General features: G+C 40.7%; 2 protein-coding genes across 4 annotated transcripts in view; both read left to right on the top strand.

Annotated features, from left to right (window-relative positions):
* LOC149314019 (keratin, type II cytoskeletal 8-like) lies at nucleotides 1-18,357 on the top strand. Its single transcript, XM_089520366.1, has 9 exons — nucleotides 1-297; nucleotides 4,671-4,879; nucleotides 5,701-5,761; nucleotides 7,487-7,582; nucleotides 7,823-7,987; nucleotides 12,117-12,242; nucleotides 13,881-14,101; nucleotides 16,889-16,938; nucleotides 18,149-18,357. Exons 1-9 carry the CDS (start codon nucleotides 1-3, stop codon nucleotides 18,307-18,309), a joined length of 1,386 nt encoding a protein of 461 aa, XP_089376492.1. The 3' UTR covers nucleotides 18,310-18,357.
* The window catches only part of LOC149314020 (G protein-coupled bile acid receptor 1-like), an 18,744-nt gene continuing 10,716 nt past the window's right edge, over nucleotides 16,897-24,924 (top strand). The window contains exon 1 of one of the 3 annotated variants that reach the window (XM_089520369.1): nucleotides 16,897-16,938. The gene's annotated coding sequence lies outside the window, so the exon portion shown is untranslated. Of the gene's footprint in view, nucleotides 16,939-21,197; nucleotides 21,408-24,791; nucleotides 24,810-24,924 lie in introns of those variants that run through there. The other 2 variants (XM_089520368.1, XM_089520370.1) reach the window with 2 other exon arrangements.

The following is a 24,924-nucleotide window of genomic DNA, read 5'->3' on the forward strand; positions in this document are numbered from 1 at the left end:
ATGAGCCTCTCCTACTCCCTTCCCCGCCCGGGGAGCCTCACCTTCAGCAGCCGCTCCCAAGGCTCCCTGCCCAGCCGGGGCGCCTGGTACCGGGCCAGTCCCGGGGGCCTCCGAGGAGGAGGAGCAGCGCCAGCAGCCCCTGGCTTCCCCTCCGGGTCTTCTCTCTCGGCCTCGCCCGCTTTCCTCCTCTCCTCGCTGCCCACCTTGGAGATCGACCCCAAGCTGCACCAGATCCGCACCGAGGAGAAGGAGCAGATCAAGGGGCTCAACAACCAGTTCGCCTCCTTCATCGACAAGGTGCTCCCCCTTCTCGCTCTTGGTGTGTCTGTGTGTGTGTGTGTGTCTGTGAGAAAGACAGTGAGGCCTTTCTCCTCCTGTGTGGGTAATATAGAGCACAGAGAGAGAGAGAGAGAGAGCTGGATGAAGATGATGATGGTATTAATTTGTATCCCGATTTTTCCCCCAAATGGGGACCCAAAGCGGCCTATGGCCTAAAAACGTAGCATTAAAAACTTACAACAATGCAACCAGTCCCTAGAGAGATCTTGTAGCCCCTTGGAGACTCACTGAAAGAAAGAAGTTGGCAGCAGGAGAGCTTTCCTATAGAGTTCAGTCTGCTTCCTCAGATGCTTTTGGTGAAGGAGGAAGTTGATTTCAGTCTAGGGAAGCTCTCATGCTGCCAACTTCTTTCTTTCAGTGAGTTTCCAAGGGGCTACAAGATCTCTCTACATACTCATTCTACAGACTAACACAGCTATATATTTGAAAAATACCATTAAAAACTTACAAATGTGACAATTAATATTAATAATAATAATAAAACAGAGGACCAAAAAGAGTAATTTGGGAGAGGTGAAGAACATTTACACCAGACTGCTTGCTTCTGCGACTAATCTTTGCATAGAAGAGTGAATCTGGTAAAAATTAAAATTGAATTAAACTGTCGCAAAATTAAAACCCATCAATTGTTTTAAAATAGGCTAAAATTTTAAAAAGGTAAAAGCACTTAACAACTAACTAAATAAATGCATCTGAGGAGGTAGAGTTAAGTCTAGGAAAGCTCATGCTGCCTCCGACTTCTTCCTTTCAGTTTGTCTCAAAGAAAACTACAAGACCCCCTTGCGTGCTCTTGGCTCTCGGTATTCACTGATTCTTTATTCACAGATTCAACCATCCACAGTTTGAAAATATTTTTTTAAAATATGTAAATTCCAAATAGCAAATCTTGATTTAGCCTTTTGTATAACAATGTATTGAATGGGACTTGAGCATCGATGGATTTTTGTTCCCCCGGGGAAATCCTGGAACCAAATCCCAGAAGTTACCAAGGGCCCACTGTAGTTATTAGGACTATGTACAGAGCCAGCATGCCATAGCAGTTTGAGTGCTGGACTATGACTTTGGAGACCAAGGTTTGAATCCCAGCTTGGCCATGTAAACCCACTGGATGTCCTTTTGCAAGTCATTCTAAGACTCAGGATGGCAACAGCAAACTCCTTCTGAACAAAACTTGCCAAGAAAACCCCATGAAAGGTTTGCCTTCAGATTGCTGCCAGTCATGAAGGACTTGAAGACACCCAAAAACAATACTGAGAAGACAAGAATTTGGATTGAAACAAGAGCAATAGCAACACAGACTCATGCAGCACCTTACCTTTTGACAAGCTTTGTTTAGAGGAAGCTTGGATCACCATCAGTCAGAAATGACTTGAAGGCACACAACAGCAACAAAGCTTTCGTGGACTGCAGCTCACTTTATCAGATGCACGACTGTAGCCCACAAATGCGTATGCCAAGACTCATAATTTGCTGCCCCAGACTAACACAGATGCTGCCATTGCACTATAGCCATTCATAAAAGTTTCTGCCTTAAGGATTTTTGTCTTAACACTCATTTGTTCTTCTTAATAAAGCACAGTCCCTAAAGCTGTGCGACACACTGTTTTAATAGATTAGTGCTAATTATGCTTTATGATACTCCACAGTGCAAGGCAAAGCAGAAAGAACTCACGGCATCTTTCATGCTCATTCCCAATGCAATTGTGTCTTTTAAAATATATATATGTGTGTGTAGGCTTGGTAACAAAAATAGTTAATAATTTGCTGCTTTTCAAGGTGGCTTATTGTTAAAGCCACCAGTCTCTAAAATTAAATATAACATAAAGTTTTACTGTTTTAACAACAACAACAATAGAGGGCAGCAAATATAATTGATGAATAGGATACCATTATCCGCAGAGCACAATAAATATTATTCAGAGAAGAATATTATAAACTCACAGTAGTAACATAAAATTAATAAATAAAAAACTTGGATTGGTATGATTGATATGTTCATTTTTAAGGTAGAGGTTGGATGGAACTGATTACTCTTTTATGGAAGAAACAGGGTGCCCCGTGTTAATGGCTATTTAGTTAGTTTAAGGGGTTAGTTAATGATTTTAAAGGGCAATTTATCGGGTCTAATAAGTGGCAAAGTTTTTCATTGTTTCTAGATCATGGCCAGAAAGGGAATTTTTGTTATTTATTTTAATCCCACTGCTGAGTCTGCCAGTAGTGGAGAGTATTCTTAAACAAAAGCTTCAGCTTGATATTCTGAGACCAGGAAATCAAACAATATCTGATATCAATTTTAAAGTATAAGCATGCAAATGAATGTAGACTGTGAACCTGAAGAACTCTGGGTCGAAGCCAGGGACATTGTCAAGAAGGAGGCATGCAAAAAGGCACTAGCTGCAGCCCAAAAGAAAGAGAAGCCTCAATGGATTATAAATGAAACTCTTCAGGCAGTTAAGGAGAGATGAGAACCAAAAGTAAAAGGGGACAGACAGGGACGTAGCCAAGGGGGGGGGGTTTCTTGGGGCCCAGACCCCCCTTCCGTTAGATAAAATGAATGGTGTGTGTTGCTGCACCGCCACACCCAAGCCCCATTATAATGGTGGCACTTAGTCTGGACCCCCCCTTCCCAAAATCCTGGCTACGTCCCTGGGACAGAACCCTGACTACAACTGTTTCCCAGCAGAGAAGGAGCCGAGCCTCCTTGATAGTGGGTAACTCCACCTCTATGTCACCTGGTAGGCAGGGAGATAAAAAACAAAGGCCAGGGGCCCGGCCCCACCTCCATGGGCGGAGTGACCCTTGCAACCCCAGTCAATGACCAGCACGGTATTGAAGTCAGTCCCTAAGAGCCCTTTAAGAGGAGGTTTGCCATTGCTTCCCCCTGAGACTGAGAGCATGTGACTTGCCCAAGGCCAGCCAGTGGGTTGTAAGGCTGAGCGGGGAATCGAACAGAATCATAGTCCAACACTCAAACCACTACACCACCCTGGCTCCTTTCAAGAATTTGAATACTTAAATTATGGCATTGGACTGGACTGGACTAGGAAATGAAGAAGGCTTGTGCCCCCTGGTGGGGGAATGTGTCAAATAGAAAAGCCAACTTGCCTGTCTACGGTTCTATTACATTAGGTGTTTCTACTCCCCTCTTTCTATTCAAACATTATCACAAATCTTTAAAATAATATTTTTTTAAAATGAATGCATCTTAATATTATATCAAATTTTAAAAAGAACTTAAGAGAACAATAAACATCTACATAATAAGACAATTCTAAAATCTAATCATCTCTGCCATATAATCTAGTCAATTTATCCATTCCTACAAATTCATACAATTTTAGCAACCAATCTTCTTGAGATGGAATCTGATTGAAAATGTTGGCTGAAAGGGAGAAAGTATGCAATGCCTGCAATCCCCCTCAAGTTTTCTGGTGTACTCTAAAGTTTCCTGCTTTAAAGTGAGAGGCGCACAATGACAGTGGGATTGCGTCCAAAAAACCCTTTGTACACTCTTGTTCCAATTTAGCACATATGTGTGAAACCCATTTCTTCAGTGTTTCTACAATGACAGTCTATATGGCAATAGAAATATTGCCCTGCACCTTGTTCGATATTTATGAGACCATAAATTATCTCATAACTTAGGGGATTCATGTTTACAATTAATGTCTGAGTGTGAACCCCAAAATCTACTTTTTAAGTGAGGCAGTGCCCAGATTGAAAGTTTTCCAGATTGGGGTGCTGGGAAATGATGACTGCAGTATTCTCCCTATTATGGAGTGCATTGGGACAAGCAGCTGTGACAGGACCCCCATGGCTTCCAGCTTCCTCTCCCAATGAGCCCTCAACTAGGATAGTGCTGCAGTCATCATTTCCCAGCACCCCAATCTGCAGCACCTCAGAAGTCTTTCCATTGAGGTGCTGCCTGGTTTAAGGGGTAAATTTGTGGGGGGCAGCATTGGCAGAAGTAGCCACAACAATGGAGCATGTTCTTGACCATTCTGAATCAATGTGAGAAGACTAACAGTATTTTTTCAGTGCTGGTTTATGTGCATGCAACCAGAGGACCAGTCTTACCAATGCACAAGAACAGTGGCTGTTCAATACATCAATTCTTTCTATTGGCCACTGAGATGTGTTTGATTTCTGAAGTGCCATTAAAATGCATGCAACTCAGGATGATTGGTTGCTTGCAGAGTATATTTTAGGGACTGTCCACAATAGCCTTTGGAATGGATTGCAATCCTGCACTGGATGAATTTTGAAGAGAATTTCTTACCTTAGTGCCCGTGTTGTATGATTATTTTCCTTTTCATTCTCTGTTCACCAAGGTGCGGAAGCTTGAGCAGCAAAACAAAGTGCTAGAAATGCAGCTGAAGCTACTGAAAAACAAAGACCAGTACAAATCCAATGTCGGGCGCATCATGACAACCCATAGCCAGCCCCTTAAGCAGCAAATTGATGCACTGAATCAAGAAAAGATGAAATTGCAAAATGAGTTGGACCATACGCAGGCCTTTCTGGAAGAACTGAAGAGCAGGTGGGTTTGTGAAGGGTCAAGAAGGTGATGGTGGGTGATCCATTATCAGTCCTTCTTTAAGTTTTATTTAAAATTATGCAAACCAAATTGCAATCAAAGATCTGGGTCGGAGAAAAGAAGAGGCTCCTCCTTCAGCCTATATTTCTAGTCTAAACTGATGAATTTTTTGTGGGATAGTAATACACACGCACATATGCAAGCAGTCTGTGATAGATTTAGGGACGATTGTTCTTGGACCTGCTCAGTTCTCCTAGCCTTGCTCTATGCAGTGAAAAATTAAATGGACTAAAGTGGGGATGAGGCACTTTGGATATCATGGCAACCAAAACTCTTTGCCCATGACCCAGCTGGTTCCTTACTATCACTGCTCAAAGTCAGAACATTCTTCATTGAAACCTCAAGTCCTTCAGCTGTGGACACAACAAAGCCTTACAATTGCCATTATTATTTCAACTGACTTCTGGTACTCTGTGACATATCCTAACTTCTTCAGTGCACTTTCATAAAACATTACACAGTTTCTGAGGCCTTATTAATGTAAAATGGGAAAATAGCACTGCCACATATGCAGTTATGAAGCTGATGCTTGATGGTGCCAAGTTGAGATGTTATATACACAGCTAGTAAGAAGTAACAAAGTAATGCTTGAGGCTGTGGATGAGCCATTGGGTAGGGGAGAGGGGGAGCATGGAGGTAAATGGTTTTGATAAATGGTACATTAATGTTGCATCAATTGTAGTTACCTTAGTTACCCATCAGGGTATTTGTGTGGTGTTTTCTATTGCACTTCACACATTGCATGTTCTCTCTCTGATCTGTAGGTATGAAGATGAAATCAATAGGCGTAATCAGCTTGAAAATGAATTTGTGATAACCAAGAAGGTGGGTCTGAAATATGTAAAGTATGTAGATGCCTAAAGGAATTGATAAGACCTGAGTTTTCTTTCACTAATCCAAAGTTGCTTGTTTCTTGCAACTGAGGTATAAACATCATGCTAAGCTGGGAAGATGAGACTTTCTATTTAGCTTACAAATAAACATGTAGGGGCCAGATCCAGGTTAGTCCCACCACAAATGGGCAGGGATAGTATAAAATTTCCTATCTAGCAATTTCCCCTCTAAATTTGCCAATCTACTCATATCCAGTGACAAAAAAGGAGATGCCAATTGATCTGTATTTATCTTTTTTGGGGGCCTTTCTGCAGTCAGAGAAGCAAATTCAGGGGGAAAGCTTAGATGAAGACTTAACTCTCCCCATTCAGTCCAACATTCCCTTAGCATAGTGTACATACCCATACATAGATATATGCTATATGAGTGCTACACAGCCTCCATGCAGAACAGAACATGTAAATGACTATATTCTGTTTCACAGTGCACAATACATTATGTGCAACTGCAATGTAAAGTATAGTATTCACAACATAGCTTGTAAAGACAAGGCTCAAATGAATATGCTGTCTGTGCAACTCCCATTTCTTCCACTCTCAACAGAATATGGTCAGTTTTTTTGGCCTCACATGTGTAGCATGACCTATACATGTTTATGTCACAAAGTGAATTGGCAACAGTGCGATAAAGCTGATACATATTGTGGGCCTCACAAGCTTATAGGTTTAAAAGGTCACCACCACATGCTACATATCTAACCTAGCATGTATGGCCAAATTAATTAACACACAGTTTTCTTTGGGTTTTCTGGGCTATGTGGCCATGTTCTGGGAGAATTTATTCCTGACATTTTGCCTGCATCTGTGGCTGGCATTTTCAGAAAGGGGTGGCATGGAAGTATGTGGAGTACATATATATCTGTGTGACCCTTGGTTGGGAGGAAGTGATGTCTTTTGGAAGTGTAGGTCTGTTATGAATGGCAAGGCCTTGGGTTTGGAGGATATGCAGGAGGATATGTGTTTCTATTAGATGACACACTTAGCACATCATTAGAAGAGGTGTTCATCAACTGTAAAATATTCTGTCTGTGAGAACACATGACTGTCTTCAAACTGAAGTCTTGCATTTATTTCTTTATGCCTTGTTCTATGATTGGATGCTTGACATATTTCCTGCTGCTATGTTCAAGAGGTTACTATGAACCTTCATTTTATTCTCCAACTTCACTTGCCCTAGATTGCAATCCTCAGATTACAACTCCTAGATTACAGTTCTTCCAGATTAGAGAAGGCAAAAGCAGACTGAGCATTGTTCATTTTGAAGGATTGGCTCCACTGAATCTATGAACCAGAAATCTTCACAGTACACAGTTGGCCTACCATTAGGCAGAGTGAGACGACCACAGAACAGCACATATTGTGAAAGTAGCCCTCTGGCAATTCCCCTCTCTGGGAGGTAACACCCATATGTGCTATATGGTCTTTTTTGCTGCCCTTGGGAGTGTGGTGGAAGGATGCTATCTTGTTTCCAGTTCTCAAGTAAGATGTAATTGCAGTGCCTTTCAACTACTGTAAATGAAATTAAAGGAGGGCACCATTTTGTCATTTGCCTCTGGGAGCACCATGCTCTGGGCTGGCCTCACGGTGCACAATCTCTCTTTTCAAGGAATGGGAAATTTATTCTGATAGTCTGCTGACTACTTCTGTCCTATTACAGGACCTTGATGACATCTATTTGCAGAAGGTGGATATTGAGTCCAAACTAGAAGGGATCTCCAATGAAATAAAATACCTGAAGCAGCTCTTTGAAGAGGTGGGTTTCAGGATTGGGGGGGGGGCAGTGATAGTGTATAAATGATGGGAGTGGGAGGGATTTTCATCTCTAACTTCTGTCTCTGACTTGGTGTACCCTCTGAGGAAGATTTTGCAAGGGTTTTGCATAAGAAGGACTAGAGTTATCCTCTACATTATCCAGTTTCCCATCGGAGTGATTCTGCAATTCCAGTTTTCCCTTCAATGTAGTTATTAGTATCCTTTCCCTATTCCCATTCAGGAAATTCGGGAGTTGCAATCCCAGATCCAAAATTCAATGGTCACCGTGGAAATGAACAACAACCCGGAGTTGGAGATGAAACACATAATTGATGAGGTGAAGGAACAGTACAAGGCCATGGCAGCCAAAAGCCGTGAAGAGGCAGAACAGTGGTACAAGAACAAGGCAAGAGTTTCATTTCTATTACCTTACATTCGTTTCATGACATTGCATTTCATATATATATATAAATACCTGGGCACATACTGTACAGAGGTACATGTGCATGCTCAAACATTGGTGGCATGGACTCCATTTTATTTTGTTTCTCTGCTATCAAAATCCAGGATGTAGCACTGAAAATTCTCATCTGGTTACATCATCTAGAACAAGAGTAAAACATTTCAGTTCCAAATAAACAGTGCAACCAGGCATGGGAGATAGAGGGAAGTTCTGTCCAGCAGTTCATTTGGATGCAGAAAACTATCTGGAGACTACTAAAAAGGGAGGTTAGGATGTGTCCTCCTGTTGGCAAGAGAAAACTTTTTTATTCCGAAAAGCTTTTAGGAACTGACTCCAAAACCTTTTAACAGCGTGCTTTTACTGATTTCTATCTTTTTGACTTTTTAATAGATTGCTTTTTAAAGTTTTACTTCTATAAATAGTTCAAGTGCATTTTAACAATAACTTTATGTACAGTATACTGTTACTTATGTCATAGTATGTGCTTTTGTGGATGACTGGAATCCTGCTGGAGATAGAAGTCTTTGTTAGTGGATTTGCATATGTGCCTCAGTCCTCCTGATGGGCAGCACATTGGTCCTGATGGGCATTGGCCACCAATGTACATCAGGCACTCTTGTTGGTGTCTTGTGTGCTTCTTAGCAATTCTGTAAAGTGGTTGCTTAGTGCATGTGCTACATAGCTAGATATACATGACCAAATCTACTTGAACATGGCTGAAGCGGTTTTGCTTGGGTCCAAAAGGTTCAAGTGCCACTAGAAATGCATTGTCATTTGTGCAAGGCAATTTCTCATTCATTCATTTTTTCCAGAAGGTGCCTCACTTCTGAGAGATGGTTTTGGAGAGACACAGAGGGCTGCATTGGGAAAGGAACCTGGAAAGGTCCACTGCATGAGCAGAATTCAGCTTGTAGTTGCTAAACCTATATTATAGCCCCTCCAAAGATGCAATACTAAAGTGTGAACCACATCCTAACTGAAAAAAGATGAAGTGAAACTCTATAACAAATATTTGCCATTTTTTTAAAAAAAAAAAAACTTCATTCTTGTTGAAAAGTTCTAAAATTAGACAATACTTTGGAACTAATACTTTTTGTAGAACATCTCAGAAGAAAAAGATCACCACAGATACTTAATTGGGGTGGTGTACAAGAGCAGTCATATATAATGATTAGGGTTTCCAATCATCATTCTTATTTAAGGTCCAGCACCTCATTCAATATGACAATTTAACAAAGTGCCAAAGATTCCATATTTTTGAGTTTTGGCTGAACACTAAGCCCTTAAAATGCTGGAGGGACGGAGGTTCTGGTGTGAGTGCTGCTGGTGCCTGCTTTTCCCACTCCAAGTTGTATATGTCAGTAGTAAAATTCCTTGCCTAGTGATAGGTGCTGGCTTGCCATTGTGAGCTTTTCAGGGGTTTGAAGGTTCCCATAGAATTTAAAATCTCACAGGAGTCTAGAACTGTTTTGAGAGGCTCCTATATAGGCCTGCCTCATACATCTCAGCCAGTCTCAAGTGTTCTTGTGAAAGGTTCCTTTATTATTAGTTGTTTCTCTTTTGAAAACCTATCAGTTCTAACAGACATGGAAGAAAAATATCTTCAGTTCACATTTTAATACTGACTTGCTTAATTTGTACTTCCTGAACAAAATGCAAACTATGCATAACAAAATGCAAGTTATGTTTCCATGATCACAGTCTTCTGATTTGTTTTCCAGTGCACTTCTCTGATGAAAAACTATACGTATACAAAAATGCATATATTGTGGAGTACACAGGAAGAATGCATTTATTGGTGAAAGTAATGCAAAACAAAAATGAATTGCATTTTGAGAAACTCATTACAAAAATGCCCCTTAAAATGCATACAACTTTCACATGGAATTTTTTAAATTCCAAGTTTATGAAGAAATTAGAAAAAAATTAAAACAAAAGTGGGGAAAACTGAAACTGAAGAAAACCAGAACATAAAATTCACAAAGGCAGCATTGTGGAATGGTGGCTGGAAGAGATTTATTGGCTGGCTATGCTCTTTGAGTTTAAGCAGTAAAGTTCAGTCTCTTCTGGCAGGCCTACATTCTTGCAGTATATATTGATTGTTTTTAATATGTATTAATTTTATATACTCTTGTAGCAGACATTAACATGTCTGGTTTATTGTTTCTTGCTTATTTGTTCTTCCATAGGGAGAGGTGGGTAAGAAATTATTATTTATTCATTTATTTATTAATTTTCAAATTCCATGACAGTTCACACATTTACACTTTTAAAATCCTTTGCTTTAATCTTGTGTACCCAATAGTAATAATGGCTCATATACTATAGATAACTAGCCCAGGGGTAGCCAGCTGCAATGGGTGTGAGGATTAATATGCACACACAAGAATCCAACACAAGCTAAGCATGAGAAGCCAGCTGAAAACAGAAGTGACTTGAAATGTATTCCCAGTTGTGGGATTTGGAGACGTGGGGTAGGTCTAGGGGAAGGCTTGGGGGGGATATTTTGTGCTAAATTATCATTTTTGGAGGCTTCCAGAATCAAATAGAGCTGTTTTCAGCCAGAAAAATGTCTGACACAAGCGCAGCCCCCCCCCCCCCCACACACACACATTGTGGACTGCATGTAATCATGGGCTGCACTTTACCTACCCCATCTTTAGCTAATCTTTTCTGCATTTCCAAAACTTTGGTCCAAAACACACTGCAGAAATCAACCAGTTTGAGACTGCTTTAACTTTTCTGGCTCAGTACTAGAAATTGCAGTTTGTTGTGGCATTAGAGCTTTCTGACACAGAAGGCTAAATGTCTCACAAAACTACAGATCCCATAATTCCCTAGCATTGAGCCAGGGCAGTTAAATCCATCTCAAACTAGATTATTTCTGCAGTGTGTTTTGGACCTTTGCTAAAACTCTTGACCTCATGCTGCCTTATCAAGTGTAATGGTGTACTTGGAAACTTTCAAATGGAGTTGGGCAATTTCCCACTATCATCCTGCTGTATCATATGTATGACCATCTGAAGAAATGAAGGGGGGAGATAATCCTATTTTTCATACTTCTGAATTCTTCTTGTTAATGATCTTGTATTAATCTAATCATCACGAAGAAGAACATAACAGGAAATATAACCAACCCTATCTGATGTCAACTTTCCTCACTTCAGTAATAACATTTTTGTTAAGAGATTCTTATCAGTATTTTCTGATCAGTACCTAATTCTGTACCAGAATAGAGCTTTCAGTGATGCTCCCACTTAATCAAAAAGGCTTCAGGTTGGACCTAAATCAGTTCCTCATGGCATGTATAGGCAATACTAAGTCATGCATTCATACTGAAGAGAGAGGCATTAATCTCTTCCATTTTAAGGCATTCATCTCCTCTTTCTTCTCTGTTTTATTATAAAGTATTAAAATATAAAATATTGTATAGAATCTCACTGTAGTAGCTCATCATTGCTCATACATTATCTAAATATGCCTTCCCATTGCAGTGATATAGATTTTGGAATATCCATAACTAGGCATAGTTAAGAAAATTCATAAGAGCTACAAATCAGAAATCATCTTCTGCTGCCCAGGGTAATTTAAGTGTAGCTCACCTTCAAATCTGTTTCCATACTTCATAGCAACCAGGTATAATTCAAGTTTCACAGCCCTCTTCCTTATGTCTTGCAGCAGTTCTAGTGCAATTTTTTTGCTCCTCTCTGAAACCTAATATTGTACCATTTATGGAATTATTAACATTCAATATTCAATACAGGGTAAATGTTTGATCATAAATACTGAATGTTAACAACTCAGTTTTCCCATGTGATTCATATTGAAATACTTGACTTGTTTAAAATGAACAAGTATGATTTTTTTTGACATAACTGTGAGGTCAACTAGATCTTTATTAAAATTTGGGAGGCCTTCTGGCTCCAGCTAAGCACACCTGGCCCAATATATCCACCAATAAGACAACAGTAATATTGATATTTTTTTGTGGTGGGGTTGTCCTGTATCACTATGTATAGCATCCTGGTGGCCTGGTAACTAAACTTTCTCAATAATTCTCCTTACCCTCCAGTTTGATGACATGGCAAGGCAGACCCAGAAGCACCATGAGGAGCTGAAAGGGACCAAGGGGCAGATCGTCGAGTTGACTCGATATGCTCAGCGTGTTAATGGGGAAATTGAAGCCTTGAAGAATCAGGTGAGCTACTTTCCACTAGACAGAAAAAAGCAATTTTTAGCCAAAATATTGAGGAAAGGGTTAACTGTATAGTCATGAGGGAAATGCTGTACAGACTGACAATGCTGGCAGGTACTCCCAGTAGACAGAATTCTTTGTTGTTCTTTAATATTCTTTCATATAATTTTTGTTAATATCATTCTTATTCCCAAGAAGACATAATGTGGGATTTTATATCTCTTTTAAGAAGCAACATGGTGTAGTGCTTTGAGCACTGGACTACAATTCTGGAGATTATGGTTCAATTCCCTGGTCATTCATGGTAACTCACTAAGTGACTTTGGGTGAGTCACACATTCTCAGTCCCAGAAAACCCTGTGATAGGTTTGCCTTTGAGTTGCCAGATGTTGGAATTGACTTGAAGACACACAACTACAACAATATCTCAAGTTCCAAAGTGGTATGGCCATCTTTGAGTACGTATAGCTTCACATTCCCCCATAGCAAGTGATATTTGCTGGTTCATTTTAGACAACAAAATGTCTTGGGCCCTGCTTTGACTTGAGGAATGGAATTGCCATTTGCTAATTAGCCTCAGGCAACAAAATTATCTTGGGCTTGCTGTTGAGACTAAGGCTAAAATCCATTCTGGGTTCTCCTGAACTATCCAGTCCCTCTTCCATCAAGTTTTATAACTAATTTCATAAAGTAACTCAGAAGCAGGAGGCAGAAAAAGAGATCATTTGTTCATTTGAGAGATAGGACATGAAGGAACCATCAACTTTTAAGACTGTTTCAACTCTGCACTGTTTGGTGCATCTGTGGCTCAGAAGTCCTTCAGCTGTTTCCAAAGTCATTAACCAAACAATCACTAAACAGTACATTTAGCATTTAAAACAGTTGCTCTCTCAACCTCAACTGATCAAAGATGACTGTCATAGTACATGGTTGTCCTTAGCTCTGTATTTTAGGTAGGATATTTTGTGATTAGTTATTGGAAGGTCAAGAGCTTAATTTGCAAGTCTGAGCACTAAAGCATGTATCTCGTGTGAGAGGGGAAACATGTTAATTACAGGGAATTCACATTTCCCTTATCATCTGGTCTGACCCTTTGTGGGTGATAGGAGAGATAGCATACTGTAGTGGTTTGAGTGTTGGACTATGATTCTGGAGAACAGGGTTTGAATCCCCACTGGGCCATGAAGCCCACTGGGTGACCCTGGGCAAATCATACTCTCTCAGCCTCAGTGGCTGGCAATGGCAAACCCCCCTATGAAGAAATTTATCAAGAAAACCCTGTGAAAGGTTCACCTTAGGGTCTCCATAAGTCAGAAATGACTTGAAGGCACACAACAATAAACTCAGAATGCTGAAGAAAATGTGTCCCAAAGTGGGGGATAGACCACTTTCCCACTAATCTTCCCAAGATTCTTCTTTTGCTGTGTTTAAAATGGCAGTGGGATTGCAGGAAGAATGTGAGTAGCTACAGCCATACTGGAGCTACTCTGCAGAACAGGAAGGATCTTTCCCATCATGTTTCAATGACAAATCAAGCATTTAGGCCCTGACTCTCTCTTATTGGTTACTGTAGGTTTTCCATGTGGTTCAACTGTAGACAAAAAATGCCAATTCATAGCTCTTCTCTCTCCTCCTGCCCAGAGAACCAACTTGGAGAATGCTGTGGCAGTAGCTGAAGAGCAAGGGGAGCAAGCAGTACAAAGTGCCAAGGCCACCATCCAAGATCTGGAGGAGGCCCTGAGACGAGCCAAGCACGACATGGCAGGCAAAGTGCGAGAATACCAAGAGCTGATGAACATCAAGTTGGCTCTTGATATCGAAATTGCAACCTACAGGAAACTGTTGGAAGGAGAAGAGAATAGGTAAGCCAGAAATTCCAACTCTGAGCAAACCTGCTGTGGATAGGTGGTGTGTTTTGGTGCATCGGTTCACAGAATGGGCATTAGGGAAAACTTTGAGAAGTAACCACTAGGCAAACATGTCCCTGTATGATCTTCCTATACTATTGCATAGCAAGCTGCTGGAGGAGTAATTACAACAGGGGTGGAGACCTGGCTTAGAAAGAGAGAAGTACAGAGAGCTAAAGAAGAAAAACTAACAAGGGTTGAACCCTGAAAGGGACAATTTTCCAACTATCCCAGTTTGGCAGAGACAGGTCCAGTTAATCATCTGTTAGTCCATTTTTTTTCATCTGCTTTTTAAATGTCCCAGTTTCTCCCTGTGTCCTGGTTTATTTCAACTGCTGCAAATTGAATTCAAAGTGTAGAAATAGTTTCCATTCAATTAACTTGATGTGAGAATAGAAAAGGAGAGGCATGTACTAACCTTCCTCATACATCCAGGCAAAAGTAAACTGCTGCAGCTTCTCCTAGCTTGTAGGTTCTTTCTCATTAATTACTTTTGCCATCTTGAACACAGACTGATGTTGTTTGGCTGCAGCTGTCCCAATTTTCATCCATGACATGTTGGAACATATGAGTTATTCCACACCATCACAGGTTCAAAATCTGTCATGATTCAATTCAGATTGCTGTGGTGGCTCAAGTGGTTACGATGCTGACTCTCTTGATTGCAAGATCGGCAGGTTGGCAGTTCGAGGCCCAGGTGCCACATGATGGGGTCCCAGCTTCTTCCAAACCTAGCAGTTTGAAAACATGCAAATGCAAGTAGATAAATAGGTGCCACTTCAGTGGGAAGGTAAACAGCGTTCTGTGCAGTCATGCTGCCCACATGATCAAAGAGTAATCTCTGGCAACGCTGGCTGTTCGGCTTAGTAACAGAGATGAGTACTGCCCCCCATGGTTGGACATGACTTGACAACCTTGTGAATGGGTTACTAATCTATTGTAAAGGGTCTTTAGGAATATTTGGGATAATATGAGCAGGCATACTGGAAACACAGAAAGCTGCCTTCTTTCAAGCAGATAGTTGTTACAGAGCTTTGGAAATCTGGCTAGTTTTAAAAGGAATGGGCAGCATTTACCATTTCACCTGAGACAGGAGAATATGTTGGGTTAACCCTGTTGAGGTAAGCTCTATAGCACTTACTGTTTTCCTGAAAGATTCTGGAAGTTACTAATCCTAAAAAGTAGGATTCTGATTGATGGTTCATACCATTAACCCATCTTGCTTGGTGGAAGTTTATCAAATGGGAGGAATTTCTCTTAAATTCGAATGAAAAGAAAGTGGGGCCAGAACGCATTCATTTAAAGTGGATAGTATAGCGCAATTACGTGAATGAGCATTGCGTTCAAACTGGCTTCCCATTGCCCAAACATAGCATGCCATTGCCCAAATTTGCGTGTGGCAGTATATCGTGCAATAACGTGAAACCCCATGATTGTGTTCGGACTGACTTCCCATTTCCCGAATTTGCAATAACATTAAACTCTATCAGATTATACTTCCAATTCCCCTTGTCTGATAAACTCCGTAGTGTCTCCTCCACTGGCAGCAGCTCTTCAATATGTGTGTGTGTATGCGTTCAAGTCATCTGTTGACTTATGTGGCCCCAGGAATTCCATAGGGTTATTTTAGTCAAGGAGTGCTCAGAGGTGGTTTTACCAGTTCCTTCATCTGGTATTCATTAGTGGTCACCCATCCAAGTACTAACTAGGGCTGATTCTTCTTAGCTTCCAAGATCAGACATGATCTGGTACCTTTAGAGCATTTAAGCCTCCAGAGTTGTATTCCAGCTTGTAGTTAAAGATGCCTGGGACTGAACCAAGGGCCTTTACAGTGCAAATGTATGCTCTGAGTTATGACCCATCATCAAAACAGTCAGGCCTGTCCCTTTTAAAATCTTATAGTGACAAAGACAGATAAACAGGTAACATTTATTGCAGTTGGAAACCTGAAAAATCTTTAAGGTACCTTAAGTGATGGTGAAAAATTGTGCTTAATGTTGAGTTGAATCAGAGGTTCATAAAAAAATATTGGGAGAAAAAAAAAAGAAATCTCTTATATCATACCCCCTAACATTTGACAGATAAAACCCAAGATGCATGGGGTCAAGCAACATCATGGTGTGGCCAAGACAGCAAATATTATTAATGAGGAAGAACACACAAGCTAGGAGAGGCTTGCCTCAGTCTACAGGAAAGGACAAGATTTTGCCCCCTCCTCTCCTCTCCTCCTTCTGAAATACTGAGTATGAGTACCTGCATGGCAAGGAGTTGGACTGGATGGCTCTTGTGGTCTCTTCCAACTCTATGATTCTATGAAACTACTTTTGCACTTTGAACTCAGATTGCAGCAAAAGAAGTAAGCTGACGATGAAGGGAGGAAGTGGGGGGAGGAGATTTTTTAAAGCAGCTGAAAAAGTGGGATGACAGCCAATTAATAGGGACTGTCACTGCCAAATCAAGACAGTTGAAGGATGTTTCACATGCATTTCCCAACAAAGTAAACTACTAGGTCAGCCATACTGAGCAGCAGATTTTGGGGTATTACAAAATAGCAGAACATATGCTATATAATTTGCTGTATTTTTACTGCTAGAGATGGTGAGAGGTATTCTTTGTCTCCTTTGCCAAAATAATTTGTTTGGTTTGGGGTTGGGTTATTTGGTATTTCCAGCTGAGACAGGAGAATATCTTGGGTTAGCCCTATTGCCAAGCAAAAAAGCATGCTGTTCTTTCATTTTTCAGGATGGCTGGCCAAGCTCCAAGTAATCAATTCAGTGCTATTAACAGATTGGGTGAGTATAGTCCCTTTTCTGATTGGTACATGGGGTTCCTCAGAATAGGGACAGGTCTGTTTGTTACAAGGCCATGTTGAAATAGAAGATTCATGAAATGGAAACAATTGTACCACTAGTGACACAATTCTATGCTATTTTTCATTTCTTCTCTGGAAGTATCTGGTAACATTGTGATTTTATCCTTCCTTCATGGCTTCCCTGTGAGTCTTTCCAGATTTCCTGATTTTCCCCCAAGATTCTGTGTGTGTCCTGACAAAAGAGCTGAAACCCATTAACACCCCAAACTTTTTCCTCCATAGTCTTATATTTCTAATGATGGCTACACATTTCTGAATTTTCAAATATCAGTTGAATATTTGATGTTTATATCTAACACTCAAAGCAATTAATATTTTATAACTGACAATCCAATGCTGATGGTGCTCTTTGGCTGTTGATGTGCAATAGTATGTAATACTAGCACTGATAACTGAGGCAAAGTGGTATGGCTTTCAGCTATTTATTTTCAGGTAAACGGTTCCATCATTTGTGTCTACCATTTTACCGTGCATACTTCACAAAAACCCACTTGAGCATGCTGTGTAGAGGGCACATTCAGGTGGATCTCAACATTAACTGGGAATTGATAGTGTGTCTTTGGACAAATAAATTGTTCTGTGGGTGCCATGATGGACAAATTGATTTGGTTGGAGCCTTCTCCACCATCATTGAGGAACCCCAATCAGTTTGCAAGAAATGCCAAAGTTCCTCAAAACACATTTGGAAAACTCCCTGGATCTTATATTTGTTGGCTGACACTGATTGTATTTAATATTTGGTAAATGACATGTAATACCACATAGTATCTGGAATAATTCGATAGTGGTTAGTATCTAGTATCTAATATTGAAAATGTGCCAAAATCAGCATCTGAGCTTTGTTGGAACAAGGACATCAATCAGTCTCAGTATAAAATGTCTGTCTGTCAGGTGATGGTATTTCTGTCAGCTGGAACTCACTCTTGCCCTCGGCAAATCTCCATTAATCTTTTTGCTTGGTGCAAATGGCTGGTTGGCCTTCTGACATGTCGATCTACCTGGTAATTTGCTTGGACGAATCCCCTTCTTTCTCAAATCACTCTGGGGAGCCAATAAGGAGCCTCTTCTCTGAAGCCACCCTTCTCTGATCTCTTGACCCAGATTTCTAAACCCATCCATTGCTTATGCAGCTGGGCTCCTAACTCAGGGAGCAGCACTACCATCCCATAACAGAACTACGGGAACTGCCTTTACCACCAACAGCTCACTGAAGAGGCCCCTGCTGATCAAAACCATTGAGACCAAGGACGGGAAGATCCTTTCTGAGGCCAGTCACTTCTCGGAGAAGTAGCCATTAGCACAGCAAATCAAAAGGAGCAGCTGGCTTTGCATGCTTCTGAATAAATAGTTGTTTTAAAACCTCTGGCTCATGATGATCTTGCCTACATCTCTTAGTCTTTTTACTATAGGGTATCACCTCTCTTAGCTACCACAGAAGGACTAGCAGCAGCCATTGATAGCAGAATGATACGGCTTCTGCTTTCCTCTTAATGTTTCATGTGGAAACATACAGGAATGTTTTATCCTCTGCATCACTTTCTTATTTGAGTTCTAACAGAAGCTCTGTGTGCTTAGTCCCTGGTCTACCAGGCAGTGTCTTCCTTGCATGCCTGTGCGTCATAGGTTTATTCTCAGCTTGCTTTGAAGCAGGAGGTTCTGATCCCTCCAGATAACATGTACAAGGGATTGTGCCAAGCACGCAAATTCTTAGACGGCAGGCAGATGGAGATTTCAAGTTTTAAAAGATGGGATTTGGGTCACATGGAGGGAGCCTGGAAAACATAGAAGAGAAAGGCTGTATAGCTACACAGGGAAAGCAGCAGTATTCTCAGCAGCTGCTCAAATGGTGACATACAGAAAAGCCCAGCTCCACAGTAAGATGTCAGTTCTCTTTGCCATGCCTCTGTTACAGCTTGTTCCAATCTGCTGCCCTCAGTTGCTGTTGGACTACTATTCTCAACATCCTTGACTAGTTATTGATTATGCTCCCTGGTGTCAAGTTTTAGTCCAAAAACATTTGCGGTCCAGGATTGGGAAATACATTTTTTAGCATAACCAAGAAAGGGAACCCATGCAGAGGCTATGAAAATTCAAGTGGGCTAAATTCTGTTAACTTCTATGGTAGGAAGCAGACAGTGGCAACCAGAAATTGTATTAGGAGAGGAGCAAACCCTTTTCTCTTCAGAGAACTACTTTGATGGATTTAGCTTCCATTTAAACAGCATTCCTGCATACAAACATACTTTTTCCTATACACATGAATAACTGCTGTTCATTTTTGTGTGATGGTAAGGGGTATGTAAAACATTGCATTTGTGGTTAGTATTGCAGTGAGGGCAAATTCTGACCTTCTCCCTCTTGGTGGTCCAGTCACCACTCACAGGAAGCAGTGTGGAGTGTGTATACAGACACACAGATTTCCCTGCAATGTGGGAACCTTTTACATATCAGTTTCCTCCTTCAGCCTGTCGGTTATTGGCATCTTGCTACATTTTCAGGATAGACCTTCTACCCATCTCATGAAACAACCCAGTTATGTGTACCTATCATAGTGGCTTCATGACAGGACACTTAGCCTTCAAATGGAACAACTTTAGACCACAGGATCTCCAGCTTAAAAATATCACATAGGAAATGCTAGATGGGCAAATAGGCTGGCCTGGTACAAAGCTAGCTTTCCTGTATTTCAGTCCATCATGGACTGTCCATTTTTCTTGTCCTGGGCAAAATTTCCTGGCCAGTATGTGAATACGTGCCTTTTTTTCCAAACCAGAAGTCAAGACACATTTGTACTTCACACATACATTAGATGTTTATTAAGCATATGGTTTTCTCTAAGAATCCTGAAAACTGTAACTATCCGGGAATGTTATGAGGAGAGGAATTCAACTGAAATTCAATTATGTGTCCTCCCAACCCACTTACAGAACTACAATTCCCAGAGTTCTGTGAATGTGAAAGGAGAATGGCTGCAACACCACTTCAAGTCTAAAATGTAAATATGCCCTTGATCTACTGGGGGCAGGAGAAGGAGAGTCCAAAGGGGCTGCAGTGCTTTAGGAGACTAGCCATGGATTATTGAATATTATTATGAAAGCAGGTCACATGGTAAATGAGCAAGCCTCTAAGACAAGGATAGACAACCAAGTGCCCTCCGTCTTGAGCCAAACCTCCCATTAGGCACAACCAACACATGGTCAATGGTGAGGGAGGACCATTCAAGGAGGAAGCTGTCTCTTTTACAAAAGATTAAAAATCTAGAATGGTTTCTCCCTGCTTTACCAGGCAAAAGTTTTACTTTTATATTGTGAAGAGCATGTAGCATAGCATTGAAAAACAGCAGAAGAAAAGTACAGTGGGCCATTGGTATCTAGTCCCTCCGCTCCCGTAGATACCAAAATTCAGAGAAAGATGCCAGCCAAGCTGCTGTCAAAACATCAGGAATAAACTCTTCTAGAACATGGCCTCATAGCCTGAAAAACCCACAAAAAAACTATTTATTTATTTTGAGAAAATAACAAGAGCTACATCCCAGAGAGGCTTATTTTTATTGTTATTGTTGTTGTTAGCCACTAAAACTATCTCTGGAAAGAAAAACAAAAGCAATAAAGTTCCAATAAAGCAAATCAAAAGCAAATAGGTGATATGGGATGGGGGAAGGTGGTTCTGGGCTTTGACACCAGCAAGAACCAGCTTTGTCACCAGCAACAATCCAGACAACTGAGTAAGTTGATTTGCATGCCATGTTTTAGCTGTAGTGCTGTAGTGATGTTATCCCACATTTGAACATGTGCTCTAGAGCTGAGCACCTTGAGGTTACTGACCTGAGCCCTGAGTGGAAAACAGTAGCCTTCCTGAAGAATCTGTAGCCTTTCAGTATTGAGGCTTTGCTGATGCAATGTGTTTTTAGGCAAGAGTTCCCTGTCTTCCCTGACCAACAAAAGGGCATCTGCCTTTCTCAAGCACCTTGGCCTGGGACACGCAGAGCATCGCACATTTTCCAGCATAGCCAAGGGCCACTAGGAGGCAGCTGTGCCCCAAAGGAGCTAGAGTTAGGACTTGGCAACAGTTCACAAGGGGTGTTACTATACAGTTATGGAGAGGGAGATAGAGATAGTCCCTCCCTAAGGTTTGACTTTCTTTGACAACAGTCTCAAAAGTCTGCCTGCTCCTGCGCAGGGACTTGTCTCCTCAGCTTCTCCTGTGACAGATAAGGAATTGCTACATCCCCTAAGCCACTGAACATAGGCCAGCCCTTGCTCACTGGGGCCATTCAAGAAGGCTTTGGCTGATTTTCATTTTTGAACATGGTCTCCAATTCTGCGGGAAGGGAGTGGTGCCCAGAAGAACCCTGCCTGTGTTCAGTGGAGGCTGATTAACCCACAAAAGGTTAGTTTAATTTGTTTGTTCTAATTTTGAGAGATGAATGGAAGGAAAAGCTCATTTGGCACTGAGCTGGATTACTCAGTAACGTTCATTCACACAAATCTGTGGCATGAACCTTACGGCACAATCTGATACATTTTTACTAAGATATAAGTCTTGCTATGTTCTATGGAGCTTTTTCCCTTAGGTAACTGGATAAAGGACTGTGGTTTCATTTGCTTTGCTGCAATAAACTGTCCTTTCCCACTCTTGGCAAACAAGGATGCTAAGGACAATCGGTTCAAGGGTGCTAAAGATAATCAGCAATGGTTGCTGGGACATTCTAGAACAGTGGTTCTCAACCATCTAATGCTGTGACACTTTAATACAGCTCCTCATGTTGTGGTGACCCCCAACCATGTGTCTCAGTTCCTAAGACCATTGGAAGTATGTGTTTTCCAATGGTTTTAGGTGACCCCTGTGAAAAGATCATTCAACCCCAAAGGGGTCACGACCCACAGATTGAGAAACACTGTTCTAGAAGAAGCCTCATATCCAGTGCTGCCCCATGTAAACACCACCATTTGGCTTTATAAATACAAATGTTGAAACCTAAAACTGAGAGGGGGCAGAGTTATATTGGTAAAGCTGAAATCCTCTATGCACTTACCTGAGAGTAAGTCATATGAACCCAGTGGACTCATTTCTGAGTAGATGGGTTTGCACTGGAAGGGTTATACTTATGTATATTGTACAAGTAACACAGTTACCTGCAAGGAGATTTGGGGGTAAAGAAATTGCAATAAAGCCAAACTTCAAAAGTTATGTAATGAGTAAAACCCAAGTTCGTTTTTTAGTGTAATGAGTAAAGGTTCCTAACAACTTTCAAAAGCTCTTTTTAAAGGTATTTTCACAGGAAATATTCTACAGTTTATGCTCTTAGCAGTTCTAAGGGGGTTATTTCTAAAGAAAACCAGCAAAAGGTAATGGAAAAGTATGAGTAGAGTAATGCATCATTCTAATGTAATGTAGTGAGTAATGCAATGAGTTATTTTTTTAAACACCATAATAAGTAATGGAACAAAACACTAACTTTTCAAACTCTAGTCATATCATATTTAAAAGCACCCACTATTTCTCACACACCTTCTGAAAATGGTATATTACTTCAATAAAAGCAATTATCATATCTAACTGCTCACTGTAACAGATACACAACTGTTCAGAAATACAGGTTGAGTCTCCTTTATTAGGAATTCCAAAATCCAAAATTGTCTACATGGATGATTGAGATAGTGATACCTTTGCTTTCTGATGGTTCAATGCACACAAATTTTGTTTCATGCACAAAATTATTTAAAACATTGTGTATAAAATTACCTGCAGGCTATGTATATAATGTGTATACAAAAATGTATTTCATATTATACTTGGGTCCAATGTCCAAGATACCTCATTATGTACATGCAAATATTCAAAAATACAAAAACAAAAACAAAACAAAACCCTGAAATCCAAACATTTCTGATCTCAAGCATTTCAGATAAAGGAGACTAAACTTGTATGAGATGTATACAGATTTAAGAAATTCACATTCAGATATGTGGGATGAGGTGACAGAAACAGAAATAATAATGTAATTAGGCTCACATCCATTCTTGCTAATACAACCAAAGCTTCCATGCAACTAGACTAGAGGTGGAAGCCCTGTGGCCCTCCAGATGTTGTTGGACTGTAGCTCCCAGCATTCCTCACCACTGGCTATTCTAGCCAGAGTTTACAGGATCTGTGGTCTACCAAGATCTTGTGAATCACAGGATTCCCACCTCTGCCATAGGTGAAGATGTTATATCCCAATATTCTCAATAGACCAGGCAAATACAGCTCCCCAGAAATTAAACTTTCCCAGATTTCATGTACTGCAAAACATTCTGTTGAATTTCTTGCCTTTTTCTGATATGTCACTGTTCTTTTCACAAACAGAGAGAATCATAGAACCATAGAATTGGAAGAGACCGCACAGGCCATCCAGTCCAACCCCCTGCCATGCAGTAAATCTCAATCAAAGCATCCCCGACAGATGGCCATCCAGCCTCTGCTTAAAGACCTCCAAAGAAGGAGAGACTCCACTACACTCTGAGGGAGTGTGTTTCACTGTCGAACAGCCCTTCCTGTCAGGAAGTTCCTCCTAATGTTGAGGTGGAATCGCTTTTCCTGTAGCTTGCATCCATTGTTCTGGGTCCTAGTCTCTGGAGCAGCAGAAAACAAGCTTGCTCCCTCCTCAATATGACATCCCTTCAAATATTTAAACAGGGCTATCATATAATCTCTTAACCTTCTTTTCTCCAGGCTAAACATCCCCAGCTCACTAAGTCGTTCCTCATAGGGCAAGGTTTCCAGACCCTTCACCATTTTAGTTGCCCTCCTTTGGACATACTCCAGTTTCTCAATGTCCTTTTTGAATTGTGGCGCCCAGAACTGGACACAATATTCCAGGTGGGGCCTGACCAAAGCAGAATATAGTGGCACTATTACTTCTCTTGATCTAGACACTATACTTTTATTGATGTAGCCTAAAATTGCATTGGCCTTTTTAGCTGCCGCATCGCATTGTTCACTCATGGTCAACTTATGGTCTACTTGGATTCCTAGATCCCTTTCACATGTACTTTCATTCAGGCAGTTGTCCCCCATCCTATATCTGTGCATTTTATTTTTCTGCCCTAAGTGCAGTACCTTACATTTCTCCGTGTTGAATTTCATTTTGTTAGCTTTGGTCCAGCTTTCTAGTCTATTCAGGTCATTTTGAATTTTGATCCTGTCCTCTGGAGTATTAGCTATTCCTCCTAATTTGGTGTCATCTGCAAATTAGATGAGTATGCCCCCAATTCTGTCATCCAAGTAATTGATAAAGAACAATGGTAACATCGGTTCTTGAAGGTATCTCTCTACCACAAGTTCCAGTGTTAGTGCCATACTTAATGGTCTGTTTGGAGCACTGCAGCTTTGAAGTTAGCTGTGAAATTAGGTCTTTGGCGAATAAAAATCTCTTCTCTTTCATCAGATCATACATTTTATTATTTGTCTGAGAAACAGTTCTCTAATCATTTCTAGTATTAATAAGATATTAAATTTATTTTTTGTATCAACCTTTTTCTCATCATTCCTTCCCTCTTCTTCAACTACCTGACCCTAAAGTGCATTACAAGACTCCTGCTTTTTACCTGTAGCTTCTCACCAATATACTAACAAGGCTAAGGCCTAACATTAAAGATCAGAAATGATAACAATATAGCGGGAGGGTGCAGATGGTTTGCATATTAGCATACTGATTCCTTCCACAAGATGATTCCCTCTATTTCTTGCCCAAAGAAATGTATCTGTCCAAAGTGTTTACATCACTCCCAAGCCATTTGTGACTGTGAGGTGAGTAATAAATACAGTACCGTGCTTTGAGACTATTACTGCATTGCAAGAAACATGTTAATCATTATTTAAATGTTAATTGTTATTGTTCATTTTTATTTAAATTTGTGCAGCC

Source organism: Sceloporus occidentalis, unplaced genomic scaffold (genome assembly GCF_023333645.1).
Source record: "Sceloporus occidentalis isolate IW3139 unplaced genomic scaffold, rSceOcc1.0.p SCAF_4, whole genome shotgun sequence".
NCBI classification, from domain to species: domain Eukaryota; kingdom Metazoa; phylum Chordata; class Lepidosauria; order Squamata; family Phrynosomatidae; genus Sceloporus; species Sceloporus occidentalis.